Source organism: Dromiciops gliroides, chromosome 3 (assembly GCF_019393635.1).
Source record: "Dromiciops gliroides isolate mDroGli1 chromosome 3, mDroGli1.pri, whole genome shotgun sequence".
Taxonomy (NCBI): Eukaryota; Metazoa; Chordata; class Mammalia; order Microbiotheria; family Microbiotheriidae; genus Dromiciops; species Dromiciops gliroides.
In genome coordinates, this window is record NC_057863.1 from 170,362,892 (window position 1) to 170,378,612 (window position 15,721).

A 15,721-nucleotide genomic window follows, 5' to 3' on the forward strand; every position below is an offset into this window, starting at 1 on the left:
GTCTTTCTGTCTCTGTTTCTCTCTCTCTCTCTCTCTCTCTCTCTCTCTCTCTCTCTCTCTCTCTCTCTCTCTGTCTCTATCTCTCTTCTGTTTTTCTCTCTCTGCATAAGCTCCCCTGACTTTAACAATCATCTCTATGTAGATGACTCCCACAACAACCTATCCTGAGTCTCCTGAGTTCTAGTCTTGATCACCACTTGACTATTGGATGTTTCAAGTATGATATACCAATGATATCTTTTTTTGGGGGGGGGGTTGCGGGGCAATGGGGGTTAAGTGACTTGCCCAGGGTCACACAGCTAGTAAGTGTTAAAGTGTCTGAGGCTGGATTTGAACTCAGGTACTCCTGAATCCAGGGCCAGCACTTTAACCACTGCGCCATCTAGCTGCTGCTCCCCCCAATGATATCTTAAATTCAATATTTCCAAAACTGAACTTATTATCTTTTCCCTAAACTTCCTTTTTCTTCAAACTTTGCTCTTTCTGCCAAAGGCACACAGCATCCTTCAAGGTTTCCAGGTTCATGACCTTAGCCTTGCCCTCAATTTTTCACTCTTTCACACATTATACATTCAAAAAGTTGGTTAACTTTACCATTTATGCCTTCATAATATCTCTCAAATTCAACCCTTTCTCTCTTAGATCATGTCTTCATCTCTCATCTAGATTATTGCTAATTAGTTTAGCTGCCTCAAATCTCTCCACAATTCAGTTGATCCTATACATTGCTACTGTAAAGAATTAATTGTTATTTGAGGTTTTTATGACCCCATGTTTTGGCTAGAATTTTTTTTTTTGTGTGGGGCAATGGGGGTTAAGTGACTTGCCCAGGGTCATACAGCTAGTAAGCGTCAAGTGTCTGAGGCTGGATTTGAACTCAGGTACTCCTGAATCTGGAGCCGGTGCTTTATCCACTGTACCACCTAGCTGCCCCTTGGCTAGAATTTAAAAACAAAAACAAAAACAAAAAACCTCATAAATTTTTCCAGTATTTATTTTCCTTTACCTGGAAAAATACACAGTGGATCTGGACTAGACTCCCACAGGGGTAATAGTTCCAATTTGCAAGCATTATCACTCAAATAACAATTAATTCTTTACATTACCAAAGTAATTTTCCATAAACACATAAGACAATTCTTCAAATCACTTAATACTATGTGATTCTTCTGATCAGCCAACAAACTCCAGGCTTCTTATTGCTTCTAAGATAAAATATAAACTTCTCAATTTAGCTGTTAAAAGGTCTATGCAACCTGGATCCAGTCTGTCATTCCAGACTCATTGGATATTGCCCCCCTTACACTCTGTGAAGCAGACAACAGACCGACTGGCATTCTCTATGTTATTCATACATGAAACTTCATTTCCTTTTTCAGTGCTTTGTTATTAGTTATCCTGATGACCAATGACTTTATATTTGTGTCATATAGATTTTTATATATACTTGTCTCCTCCATTAGAACATGAGTTCCTTTTTCATTCTTTGTGCTTGTATCTAAAGCACCTAGCAAGGCAGGTGCTTAATAAATATTTGTTGATTGAAAGCTTTCATTTTATTGATTTCCAGTCTTTTATTTTTAATCCTGTGATTTAGAAAAATTTCCTGGAGTTCAGCTTTGAAAGATGGATAGGATTTGAATAGGCAGACAGGAGAAGAGGGACTTCCCAGCATGAAAAGGATTGTTTAGTACAGAAGAACAGCTTAAGGGAAGGTATAGAGGTAGGACTGAGCATGGTGTATGTGGAAAGCTATGAAGAATCTATCCCAAATAGGTGATTGTTGCTTGTTCTTAAAGAGTTTCAGTCTGTCTTCCATTAGAAATGTATGCAGAGTGGGGCAGCTAGGTGGCGCGATAGATAAGCACTTGCCCTGGACTCAGGAGGACCTGAGTTCAAATCTTGCCTCAAACACTTGACACTAACTACCTGTGTGACCCTGGGAAAGTCACTTAACCCTCATTGCCCTGCAAAAACAAAACAAAACAGAAATGTATGCAGAATCCTGCAGGAAATTTTCAATATTATAGGATATTGGATTTTTCCCCTTTACCATAGCTAACCTAAATCTATCTTTCAATTTAGGCACCTTTCTTCTTATGTTGCTAGATGTAATCAAAACTAGTAATTATCATTTCTCACATAATGAGAATTTGTGCTTTAGATGACTTTTGAGTCATCCCTCACCACAGAAAGCTATCCTGTACTTTATTTAGCTGACCCTACCTAATCATTCAAGTCTTATCGCCCTAGCCTGGACTCTTTCCAGTTTTGCCTCATCTGTCTTAAAGTGGACAGTCCCCAACTAGAGATAGTCTAATGCAAGTTTCATATATGGCTACTGAAACTTGCTAATCTGTTATTTTGGGACCTCAAACATTTTCCCCGATATACCTCTTAGCCAAAGTTCAAATCTGCATTTAAGAAAGAAGGGCTAAGGAGCCCATTTGCTCCTGGAAGTTTTAGAGATGCCAATAAAAACATATAACAAAAACTGAAAGTGAAAAGAGGAAGGCTGATTGAGCAATAAATTAGAGGAGAGAACGCCACTAAAAACCTATTCTATGGTAACTACAGAGATGCAGAGCAGAGGAAGGAAGAAAGTTCAGGAGAGCCCTCCTGAAGAGGCAAGCCAGGCTCTAAGATCCCCTCAGTACTGGACATCAGCAAACAAGGCTAACAGGAAATGATCCGTTCCATGTGGTCACTTATTCTGCCTTCTCTAACTCTCAAAGTTCAAGTAGTGAAATGGATGACGACAGAGAAAGAGGAGCAGTTAAGCTTTCCTTCTTCACTTCTTGTCTTAAGAACAGAGAAGAAATGAAACTCATGGATTGTATGCCCACCCTTCCTCAGGAAAAAAGCTCTGCATGCCAGGCTAGAAGAGGAGGATTCCTGTCAGCCACTCTATTACTGACACTTCTCTCCGGCGGCCTAGCACTGGTCTCGTTGTACCAAGTGTTCACCCTGCAGGCTGAGTTGGGGAGTCTCCGGCATGAACTCCAGGCTTATCAGAGCAGAACTGAGCAACCGCAGGGCCTGAAGGAGGAGAAAGCAGGAACCCACCCTACTATTCTTCAGTCAGAAGCTGCTGCCATCACAGGACTGCAAGTGAGTTACCAAGAAGCTACCTAGCCCTGGATACAGGGCCCCCCTTGCTTCCTACTTCTTCCACCTCTGCTATTTAAAAAAAAATAACTTGGGTCTTTTCCATTAACAGGAACTCGGGGTACACTCTATCACAGAAGAAACCAACCTTAGACAAAGCATAAGGAACAGAAGAAGTGTTCCAGACTCAGGGGAAACTAGTAAGTTGAGGGGAAGCAGTCTTTCAGGAACCTCCCAACTGGGGCAAACACTTGTAGCACAAAAGTGGGGAGAATTAGATGAATTCATTTTCCTTCCTGAATCTCAGATCTATGTTTGCTGCTCGCAAACAAAACCTGACCAGGTATTCTTCTAAAGCAAGAGAGCTCTTGAAAGTATTGATTCAATTATTTCATATTGTAATGAAGAACAGATTTAACAGTCAGCCTTTATGGGCCCTGGAATCATCTGGGGGAGTGGAGGAAGGGAAGGAAAAATATCTCTTTTATTATTCTGACTCTTCATGGTAAACTCAATAAGCTGGTCGGTATTTTAATGTTCCTAAACAACAGATTTCATTGGTGAAATAAGTCACCTGTGCTTGAGATAAAGGAAGCAGTTTATTTAATCTTCAAATAAAATAAAGGCCACTTTGTCAGAAGCATTGCCCATGACTCACCTAATAAAACCCCACCCTTTCCTACCCCATTTCCAATTCTGGAACCATAATCAAATTAGGGACTGCCTTTGCTTGTTTTTGTACTTATATGCTCAAAGCTAGACAGAATGCTTGGTATATAGTAAGTCCTTACTAAATGTTTTTTTTTTTCATTCTTTCCTTCAAATGTTTTCATTTCTGTATTATTAAAATGTGCTCATCTGGGACAGAGTTAGCTAAATACACTCATCTCTGGCATGCACCATTTTGTGATACTTATACCCAAACAGGTGTACTGCTTTAGTCTTATTACTTCTCTCTAGACATTTTTTTTGTTTGTTTTTTGTTTGTTTTTTGTTTTTTTTGCAGGGCAATGGGGGTTAAGTGACTTGCCCAGGGTCACACAGCTAGTAAGTGTCAAGTGTCTGAGGCCGGATTTGAACTCAGGTCCTCCTGAATCCAGGGCTGGCGCTTTATCCACTGCGCCACCTAGCCGCCCCCTCTCTAGACATTTTTAACAGCCCTTCCATATGAAAACAGAATGTACTATTAATCTTGTATTTATTTATTTTTCATAACTCTGCATGGAGCTCTTAATTTTTAAACATCTTTGAGAGGTGAAGTGTCAGAATGGATAGAGGTTTGGTCTCTGAATCAGGAAAACCTGGATTCTCCTGCGCATGACACATACTGGCTGTGCAATTCTGTAAAGGTTACTTAAACTTCTAAGTTTTCTAATCAACTCTCTAATTATTTGCTGTGAAGGTACCTACCTACACTCCTAGGCAGAGTTCCCTCATCTGGGAGTTTCCTTATCTAGTGTAATCAGAGATTCAATCTCTATTCTTCTGTTAGTTAATCTTTTCTAACCATGAACTCATTTACTACAATAGCTTATAGCATTACAAGGTGTTAGAGATGACCTTAGAATCCTCCCTATTTGGTGAAATTTAATATAAGAGGAAATTGAGGCCCAGAGAGACAAAATGCCAGATACCTTTGATTATTTGTATTGTTTTGCATTTAGCCATCCAGAACTCATTTGCCCATGATCAGAAAAGCTCTTTATAATAATTCAGGAATTTATGTTTTAGAGTTGACAAAATATCACTTCTAATGCAATGCTTGCCATCAAATTTTTTTAAGCCCTAATGGTTCCTTTTTTAAATATGTGCTCACAAAACCCAATTCATCTTTTAAGTTCAAGTTGCAGCTGTATCTTCTTTGTGGAGCATTTCCTGACCAACCCAGATCATTGTAATCTCCTCTTATTGTGAGCTCTTAGAGTTATCATTTGTACAAGTCATACTCATTTGGGATTTATAACATTCTACTTTTTAGTCTCGCTTACATTTGTATGTGTATGTCCTATTTACCAATAGAATTGGAAGCTCCTAGAGGAAGGAAGGAAAAAGGGAGAAGGATGAAACTTTGTCCTTCCACAGTACCTACTATAGTCCCTTGCACATAGTACATGTAAATAAATCATGATTGATTGAATAGGAACTTTAAAGTGATATTGAATTGAGTAATTTTGAGGTTACTTGACATTGTATGCCTTCTGAATTTCTTCTCATTTCTGTTTGAATTTAATCAAAAAACATTTTATGAAATATTAAAAGTTCATATATGATACATCTTATTAAAAAAACATAAAACACTGCCACAGAGGTATAGAGTTCTAGTCAAGAATGCAGTCTAGGGCTTTTGGTGGTAGTGGTGAGCCACGGATGATAGCTCCCTGAAACTTTGAGTAGAATGGTACCAGAAACACCTACTTTCACACATTCCTTCATTTATAATTCTGATGAATTGGAGTTTCTTCAGTGCCAATATTTTTCTTAATCGTTTCTAACCTTTCAAATTAAAGACTTAGCCTGGGTTCAAAGTATTTCACAAGATTGTTTCTGATTAAAATCTAACAAACAGAAATGTGGGGAAATCCAGTATAAAAGAGGTGCCAAATAACCAAAAGTTGCTCAAATTAATTTAATGCTCAAACCCATAAAAATATCTAGAGTTTGACTATTAGTAGCAAAGGAAAGTATGTAGCATCATTTCTTTTTAGGTGAGGACTTGACTATGCAACCCTCCAACCCTACTTGCATGACTCTTTGTTCTTAGACATTCTAGAAGTTCACCATTTATTTTCTATAGCTCACTCCTCTTTCCATATTTATTTTTGGAGGAGCTGTTCAAATTTGTTTCCTTTGGCATTCTAAATCTGTTGCAAACTGCAAAGCTATAGTGAGAAGAGGCTAAAGATGCTTAGCCAGAGAAACATAATAGGAAAGTGCAGTATAGAGTTTTAAGAGTAGCAAGGGGTCCTACATTCCTGCCTCCATGGAAAATAATCATGAACCTCTCCTTCATCATTCCACACAAGAGCTATAGCAGAGAGCCAGCTGGCTACTGACACTATGCCCTCTGGCCAAAATTTGTCCCCGAAGGATTTTCTTTTCCTGAATCAGAAGATCAGAAACTTGGTTTCCAATGTTGCAAGAGACAAACATCTGTTCTATTTGTCAAAGTGGAATATGCAATTGACAGCTGTGACCTAGCAACCATATTTTTTTGAACCCTGTTATTGTTAAGCTTGACATTTTAGGAACTTAAAGAGCCAAGAAACAAGTTGAACATTTTCTTTAAGTCAACTCACTCAAAAGAGATGTTGTCCATCTCTGTGCCATTCATTTGGTTGGAAGAAACAGATTTAATGACTTAAGATTTCTTCACACATTCAAGGTTTATTTTTTTTAACCCATTCAGGGACCAAGATACTAGTAATGAGCTGATTTTTCAGCAGTCATCCATACCATGCCCCCTAACCCTAGGTGTTCCCCAAGGCTCTGTCTTAGAACTTTTCACCTTCTCTAAACTCTTGGTGACTGACTACTCCCATGGATTTAATTACTATCTCTAGGCATATGACATCCAAGTCTCTATATATAGCCCCAGTCTCTCCCCTAAGCTTCAGTCCTGCATCACCAACTGCTTTTTGGACATTTCAAACTGGATGTCCCAGAGGCATCTCAAAGTCAGAATGTCACAAACAGAATTTACTACTTTTTTTTCCAAGCCCATCCCTTTTGATGTGTGCCTTTGCACTGATTGTTTTTCTTTTTTTATTATACACGCAAAATTACATGTAAACATATTTTTGAGTTCCACATTTTTCTTCCTACTCCCAAAGTCAGTAAACAGTTTGATATATGTTATACATTACAATCATATTAAACATATTTCCACATTAATCAGAACAAAAGGAAAAAACACAAGAAAATATAAACAAGAACAATAACAAAAAAGCAACAACAAAAGTGAAAATAGTATGCTTCGTTCTGCATTCAGACATTCAGGTTTTTTTTCTGAATGTGGAGAGGATTTTCCACTATAAGTCTTTTGGCATCAGCTTGGATCATTGCATTGCTGGGAAGAGCCAAGTCCAGCATTGCACTGATTGTTTATTAAACCAGGAATATATTCCTTCCTCCTCTCTGCTTTATAGAATCCTTGTCATCCTTCAAGATGTAGCTCAATAAGCACCTTCTTCTAGCTTCTAGAAGCTTCTAAATGAAGCTTTTTCTGATTGCCCCATCTTCCAGTATCCTTTCTGCCAATCTACCCTGTATATGGATTGTATTTATTATGTATGTACTTACCTGTGTGCCTATTGTCTTTGTAAGTAGAATGTAAGCTTCTTGAGAGTAGAGATCATTTTGTTCTCTGTATTTGAACCCTCAGTGCCTGGTATGGGGGCTTCATAGTGGGGGCTTAATCTTATTGATTGGTTTTGGGTTTTATGGAATAGCTGTGCTTTGAAGGTTGGGTAGGAGCTGAATAGATGTAGAGGTGGAGGAGGGGATTCTAAATGGTAGAAAAGACACTAAATTAGCAAGTGATTTATATAGTTTGTGGGAAGAAGATGCATAATTTATGCACAATTGAATTTGCACCACCTGCACCTTTGAAAAATGTTTCATGTTCTTTAATTCAGTGATTTTATGGTGTAGTTGTGGTACATGAAGGTATTTAGGATATTTGATGTATAGACAGATGAAAAAAGATGTAGTTTTGATGACAAAAGAGTTGAGGTCCACTATAATTCATCTCTTCCCATACTACTTAAGATATAAAATCCATAGTGAATTGAATAAGGTCAAATCAGGTAAAACATTGTGTAAAGCACAAAGTATGTATAAAGTATTATTATTTGTAATGCTGCTAACAGTATTTATCAATTGAGATATAATCTGGTAAGAGCATGTAATCAATTTTTCTTATTATATTCATTTTCAAATACACAAGGACCAGAGAAAGCAGTGTGTGTGTGTGTGTGTGTGTGTGTGTGTGTGTGTGTGTGTGTGTGTCTAGATAAACAAAGTACTTGTTAACATTGGCTAAGTAGAAAAAATGTATACTTATTCAGAATCATTATTGTACTCTAGATTATCTAGAACCCTTAATTATCCCAAATGTTTTATTTGTTATAATGGAATAATATATACAATGAATTTTGACAGTAAATCTTAGATCTTTAGGAATTGTTTAGACTTTGGATACTAATGTGATGATGCCACACTTTTGAAATAGTTTATTCCAAGCCCTTGTCATTTGTATTGAAGGAATTTTTCCTTTTTGCCTTTTATAAAGCATGTCTATTATGCGAGCATTACATGATAATTGAATAAACTTTTTTCACATATCTACTACATGCAGAACACTGAGCTTAGGAACTTGGGGAGAAACAAAGATTACTAAAGTGAAGTGACTAGTTGATTAAGAAACTGGTATCAGAAAGAATAAACTGACTGCTTCATGAGATTGTGATAGAAGAGATTCTTCTCATATGGATTTGACTAATAAATATAAAAATAAGGGGCAGCTAGGTGGCGCAGTGGATGGAGCACTGGCTCTGGAGTCAGGAGTACCTGGGTTCAAATCCGGCCTCAGACACTTAACACTTACTAGCTGTGTGACCCTGGGCAAGTCACTTAACCCCAATTGCCTCACTTAAAAAAAATAAAAATAAAAATAACATTTTACATCTAAGTATATAATAAATTTCAAGTTATTTTCATCTTGTTCTTGTTTGTTTCTTTCATTTTTCTTATGTGAATTTTAAAAAATGTTACAAGAGCCCCTATATTTTGTCATACTGTTCTAACACTCTTACCCTTGACCCGCTCTCACTTAAAAATGGAGAGAAACAGGAAAAAAAACTTTGTAGCAAATAAGCATAGTTAAGCAAATAGTTAACCAAAAAGTTACATACAGTAACCAAAATATATCTCTTTTTGTACCTTACATACATAACCTCTCTGTCAGGAGATGAGTTAACATGTTTCATTATCAGTCCTCCAGACACATGGCATTGATCAGAGTTCTTAAATCTTTCAAAGTTTGTTTTTCTTGGCAATGTTGCTGGCTTTGTATAAATTGTTCTCCTGGTTCCGCTCACTTAACTCTGGGTCAATCCTTAATAGCCTGGATTCACTGAAATTATCCCATCATATCTATGGTGCAATAATATTCCTTTAAGCTCGTATACTACAATTTGTTCAGCAGTTCTTTAGCTATCCAAGAGGCAATCTAGGGCACCCACTTAAATTCTCACTTTTGTTCTTTCCCTCCATTTTTAATATCCCTTCAAGATCAGGAGGTTTGTTTTGTTCGTGACTATTTCTCTCCCGATATTTTTCTTCTTTCTTAACTGCTCTCCTCCTATTTCTGCTATCATGGTGTCTCTTAAATCTTCTCAATCCCAGTTTCTTCAGAGTATCTTCACATGATATAAGCTTGAGTTCCTTCATTGTCCTGGTTTCTTTTCTCTGGATGCTCTCCAACTTATCATCGTTTTTTAAGTGTGATGCTCAGAACTGAATATAATAACCCCATATGAGGCCTGACACAATTAGAGTACAGAAAAACTACCTGCTCCTTACTTTTGGAAGCTATATCTTTTGTAATATGGCCCAAGATCTCATTAGCTTTTTTGGCTGCCAAATTTTCTAGCTGCTGACTCATATTGAATTTACAATTCATTAAAACACTTTGATCTTTTCCCAACAAACTTCTCTAGTCATGCCTACTTTGTCTTGTTCTTGTGAATTTGATTTTTTTTTATTCAAAGGTAAGACTACATTTATCCCTATCAAATTTCATCTGATCAGATTCAGCACAATGCTTTTGCCAGTCACAATATTTTAAATCTTGACTCTCATTAGTCAGATAGTTACTAAACATTTATTAAGCACCTAATATGTGTCAAACATTGTACTAAACTCTGGAGATGTAAAGAAAGATAAATGCTTCTCATTAATCTCAAGGGGTTTGTTCAGTTTAGTGTCATCTATATATCTGATGCACATGCCATCAGTACCTTAAAACAAAACATCACAAGTCCAAGCACAGATCCATGACATGCTCCAATGGAGAAGTCCTGCTAGATTGACACTGAACCATTAACAACTACTGTGAGTAAAGCCTAGAAATTACTTCTGAACCCATATAATGTATCATGATCAATTCCACATTTCCCCATCTACTTATGTCCATTTTTGCTGCCAACCCTGACTCTTTTACTTCAGCTGAAACATCATAAATTCTGCTCCAAGCCCTGATTTTAGCTCTATTTAAACCCGTGTCTCTTGTACACAATACACTATTGGATTTCGGTTTCCAGTTCATTCTGCTATCCACTTCCTTTTTATGGGTGAGTTCATTTCATTCGCATTCACAGCTGTTCAATAATAACTATATATATTTCCCTCCATCCTATTTTTTCTGCTTCTTCTCTCTCTTTTTATCTTGTCCTTCCTCAAAAGTCTGTTTTCTTTCTGACCACTGCCTCCATTAATCTGCCCTCCCTTTTATCACCTCTACCCCACCTTCTCTTATTCTTTTTCTCTCCTGTTTCTATGTTGGGTAAAATAGATTACTGTGCCCAACTGAATGTGTATGTATGTGTGTACATATATATGTTTATATATACATATGCATGTATGTATATATACATATATATAAACAAATGTATATATTCTTTCCTCTTTGAACCACTTATGTAGAGAATAAAATCTAAGCATTGCCTGCTTCTGCCCCCTATTTACCACTTTTTCTTGCACACCTCTTTTATGTGAGGAAATTTCCCCCATTCTACCTCTTTCCCCTTCTCCAAGTGCATGCCTCTTTTTCAACTCTTCATTTTTTTATACCATCCCAATATAATTGACTCACACCCAAGACCTCTGTCTATGTAGACTCTAAGTGTCCTAAGAATGATAAAATTCCTAGAGTTACATGTATAATCTTCACATATAGGAATATAAACAATTTAACTTTATTAAGTACCTTATGATTTCTCTTTCATGTTTCCTTTTGTTTGCTTCTCTTGGGTCTTGTGTTTAAATGCCAAATTTTCTATTCAGTTCTCATCTTTTAATCAGGAATACTTAAAAGTCCTCTATGTCATTAAATATCCATTTTTCCCCTGAAGGATTATACTCAGTTTTCCTGGGTGGACTCTTCTTGGTTGTAATCCTAGCTCCTTTGCCTTCTAAAATATCATTTTTCAGGCCCTTCACTACTTTAACATAGAAGCTATAAAATCTTATGTAATCTTGATTTTGACTCCACAATAATTTGTTTCTTTTTGGCTGCTTTCAATATTGTCACTTTTACTTAGGAGCTTTGGAATTTGGCTATAATATTCGTAGGAGTTTTCATGTTGAGATCTTTTTTTTTTAATCAAAGAAGTATTTTATTATTTTCCAGGCCTATGTAGAGATAGTTTTCAACATTTATTTTTATAAGATTTCTAGTTCCAAATTTTTCTCCCTCCCTTCCCCCCCCATCCCCAAGACAAAAAGCACTCTGGTGTAGGTTATATATGTACAATCACATTAAACATATTTCTGCATTAGTCATTTTGTGAAAGAAGAATCAGAACAAAAGGGGAAAACCTCAAAAAAAAAAAAAGTAGAAACAGTATGGTTCAATCTGCATCCAGATTCCCCAGTTCTTTTTTCTATATGTAGAGAGCATTTTTCATCATGAGTCCTTTGGAATTATCTTGGATCATTGTACTGCTGAGATGAGTTAAGTCTATCACAGTTGATCATCACAAAATGTTGATAATATGTACAATGTTCTCCTGGTTCTGCTCATTTCACTCAGCATCAGTTCATGTAAGTCTTTCCAGGTTTTTCTGAAATCTGCTTCCTTACCATTTTTTACAGCACAATAATATTCCATTATATTCATATACCATAACTTTTTTAGCCATTCCCCAATTGATGGACATCCCCTCAATTTCCAATTTTTGCCCCCACAAAAAGAACAGCTATAAATATTTTTGTACATGTGGGTCCTTTTCCCTTTTTTATGATCTCTTTGGGATATAGACCTAGTAGTGGTATTGCTGGGTCAAAGGGTATGCATAATGAGATCTCTTTTAGGAAGTAATTAGTTGATTCTTTCCATTTCTATTTTACCTTTGGGATCTAAGCTATCAGGGCAATTTTCCTTGATAATTTCTTGAAATATGATGTCTTGGATCTTTTTTTATAAATTTCTTCTGGGTAGTCCAATATTTTAAAAATTATCTCTCTTCAGTCTATTTTCCAGGTCAGTTGTTTTTCTGATGAGATATTTCATATTTTTTTTCATTTTTCCCCATTCTTTGGCCTGCTTTATTGTTTCTTAATGTCACATAGAGTCATTAACTTCCAGTTCCCCAATTCTAGTTTTTAAGGAATTATTTTCTTCAGTGAACTTTTGTACCTCCCCCCCGACTCCAATTTGACCAGTTCTGCTTTTTTAAGGAGTTCTTTTCTTCAATGAATTTTTGTGACTCCTTTTCCATTTGGCTTATTCTCCTTTTAAAGAAACTCTTTTTTTCACTGTTTTTTTTGTGTGCATCTTTTACCAAACTGTTAATTCTCTTTTCTAATTTGTTTTGTAACACTCTCATTCCCCCCCACCCCAATTTTTTCCTCTACCACTCATCTCTCTCTTTGACTCTTCCATTAATTATTATTTTGGTTATGCCCAATTAACATTTTCCTTTAAGGCTTTGCTTATAGCTGTTTTTATGTTGTTATCTTCTTCTGACTTTATGTTCTGGTCTTCCCTGCCAACATAATAGTTTTTAATTGTTAAGTTCTTTTGTTGTTGTTTGCTCATATTTCCAGCCTGTTTCTGGATTTTAAACTTTACATTAAAGTTGGATTCTGCTCACCTTGCTGTAGGGAGGCACTGTCTAAAGCTTTGAACTTTTTCATGATGCTATTTTCAGGGCTAATTATGGGGGTCTGCAAGTTTTTGGTACTTCCAAGGTCATATGATATGGGGAAAGAGGTTTCACTGCTCAGTCATTCTGTGCTCTGGACTTTATTCAGGAAGGGTCCCTGTTCCCCTGCAGCTGCAAGTACTTGTAGTCCCCTTGGCCCTGGAATTGTGACCAGGTACCCTGATCTTCTGTAACTGCAGGTACCAGTGCTACTCTCTGCCTTCAAACTGCTCTGGGTCCTGCTTGACCGAAAACCGAAGAAAGGAATATGATCTTTGGTTTATCTAATTGGGAAATTTTTTATATGAACTTTTCTCCATTAATAAACATCCTATCCCCTCCCACACCTGCTTTGTTTTGTTTTTGGTTTTTTGGTTTGTTTTAATTTGTGGAGGAGAGTGTATGTAATGGAAAGTAATGGGAATTAGTAAGTTTAGCTCTCTTTCAATGCCCCAGGAAGGAGACCAAAGTAACAACAGTGCATGTTGCCTTTCTGTCTAGGTGGCAGCAGTGGACTGGAAAGGGATAATACCTACTGAATTATGAAGGAGGAAATTTAGTTGCTTAAGATATTTAAACCTGATTTCCTATCAAATAGTATAGTATGTGATCCATGGTAAGCATTTAACAAATGCTTATTTGTTATTGGTTAACTGGTTGAAATTGCTCTTTTTTATTCACTGTTATAAACAAGGTGCAAACATCTGTATTTTTTTTCCAGCAAAAGATGCCCTACTCTACTATTGATAGCTGTAGTAAACCACATTCTTTCTATTTGTTAAACTTGGCTGTTGTTGGTCTGATGAATTAAGAATAAACCAGAGTCCAAAATGTTTGACCTTCTAGTAAATCACTAGATTAATCCAGCAGTAAATCTGGTTATAGTGTAATCTAAAAAAATGTTATATTTTCCATCCTTATATAATACAATTCTCCATTTTAGCCTTTCTTTGTAAAAACAAACAAGAATAACAACAAAAAAACCCCAAATCCACTTTGAATATTTACATAGGATTTTCTATCCACTAAGAACAATCTCATGAATTAAGGAAATTCATACAGTAATAAAATACATTAAGGAATGCAGAATTAATTCTTTAAAGGTTTTTTTTTTTTTACAATTCAGAATCAAATAATCAATGTTATAAGAGGAGCATATTCTGCATTAGATTAGTGTATACTATTCTAGATTTTTATAGACTTGAAATTTTATTCTAAATTTTTTTCTTTCCTGGAAGAGACAGCTGAAGATTATTTCCCGAAATATAATTGCTTGATTATGCAATCTCATTAAGAACTCATATTTTATTTGGAAAAAGTGTTGATTTACTTTTTTGGTTCAGTGATGTTAAGTGAACTCATTATTCATTGTTAAATTTTCCAGCTGATTATGCTGCATGTTAAACTAAATATAATCAAAATGGATGTTATAGCTTCTCTAGTTTTTCTAAACCTCAGTGTACTTTATAGACTAATCTTACTGAAGCCTCTGAGATAAACACTTGCCATTTTAAACCAAATTGGATTAAACACTAAAGATGAATTATAAGGCTTCTGTCAGTTTCTGGAGATGCTCTAGGACTATATGGGTACAAGTGCACATTATTTTGAAAAATTGGTCTTCACACTTACAGTGACACATCTAATAAGAAACTATCTCAAAAGTAGTTGTGGACTCCACTTTACACAATGGGGAAAATGTTTCTTGGATATTGTGGTAACATGTTGGTATATATAGTTAGTAATAGATCAATAAGAATTTATTAAATTAGGGTGTGCCACACTGTGCTATGTCTTAGAGATACAAAAGACAAAAATGAAATTACATATATACACACATATATGCATACAAAAACATGTATGAGTATATGAATATATGTGTGTATATGTAGTGTACATGTATGTGTACATGTACATATGCAATACATAACACATACACATTACAAGATAATTTTAGAGGTGAAAGCTGTAGCAGTGGGAAGGACCATAAAAGGCCTCCCACGGAAGGTGGTATTTGAGCTGAGTCTTGATAGAAAATAGGAATTCCAAGAGGTAGAAATGAAGGGGGAAGAGCATTTGTCTTGGGGGACATAGAGTGCAAAGTTATGGAGATGGGAGTATCCATGTGTGAATATGGCTAGACCATAGATTACATTGAAGAACTTAATTAGGTAAGAAGGCTAGAAATGCAGGAAGAGACCAGATTGTGAAGAGTTTTAAGTTTTAAACAGAGGAGATTATATTTGATCCTAGAATTACCTCTAGGGAATTACTAGAGTTTTTTGAGGTACAAGGGGAAGGGGGTGACATGTTTCATTTTCTATTTTATAAAAATTACTTTGGTGTTTGTGTGAACGATGGATTGGAGTGGGGAGAGCCTTGAGGCAAGAAGACCAATTCACAAGTTATTGCAAAAGTTCAGCCAAGAAGTAATGAATATACTATTAGCTTCATTTCTCAGGGAAAGTAATTTGTATTAGTTTACTATTATTTCTACTGATATAGCATTTTTGCATTTTAGGAATACAAGATTGCTTGCAGTTGATTGCTGATGTTGACAATCCCACAATACAAAGAGGTAATAATCACATTCTCCCCGCAACACACACACTTAGACAGTAGATTAAATGGTAATAGATACATTAATATAATGCTGTCATTCTGAATTACAAGTGAAACAACATATC

At 36.1% G+C, this 15,721-nt stretch overlaps 1 protein-coding gene across 1 annotated transcript in view; it reads left to right on the forward strand.

Annotated features, from left to right (window-relative positions):
• Positions 1 to 2,748: 2,748 nt before the first annotated feature.
• TNFSF13B (TNF superfamily member 13b) overlaps positions 2,749 to 15,721 on the forward strand; it is a 46,246-nt gene continuing 33,273 nt past the window's right edge. The window contains exons 1-3 of the mRNA XM_043998783.1: positions 2,749 to 3,111; positions 3,221 to 3,308; positions 15,556 to 15,612. Coding sequence (XP_043854718.1) covers positions 2,749 to 3,111; positions 3,221 to 3,308; positions 15,556 to 15,612 — 508 coding nt within the window. The remainder of the gene's footprint in view (positions 3,112 to 3,220; positions 3,309 to 15,555; positions 15,613 to 15,721) is intronic.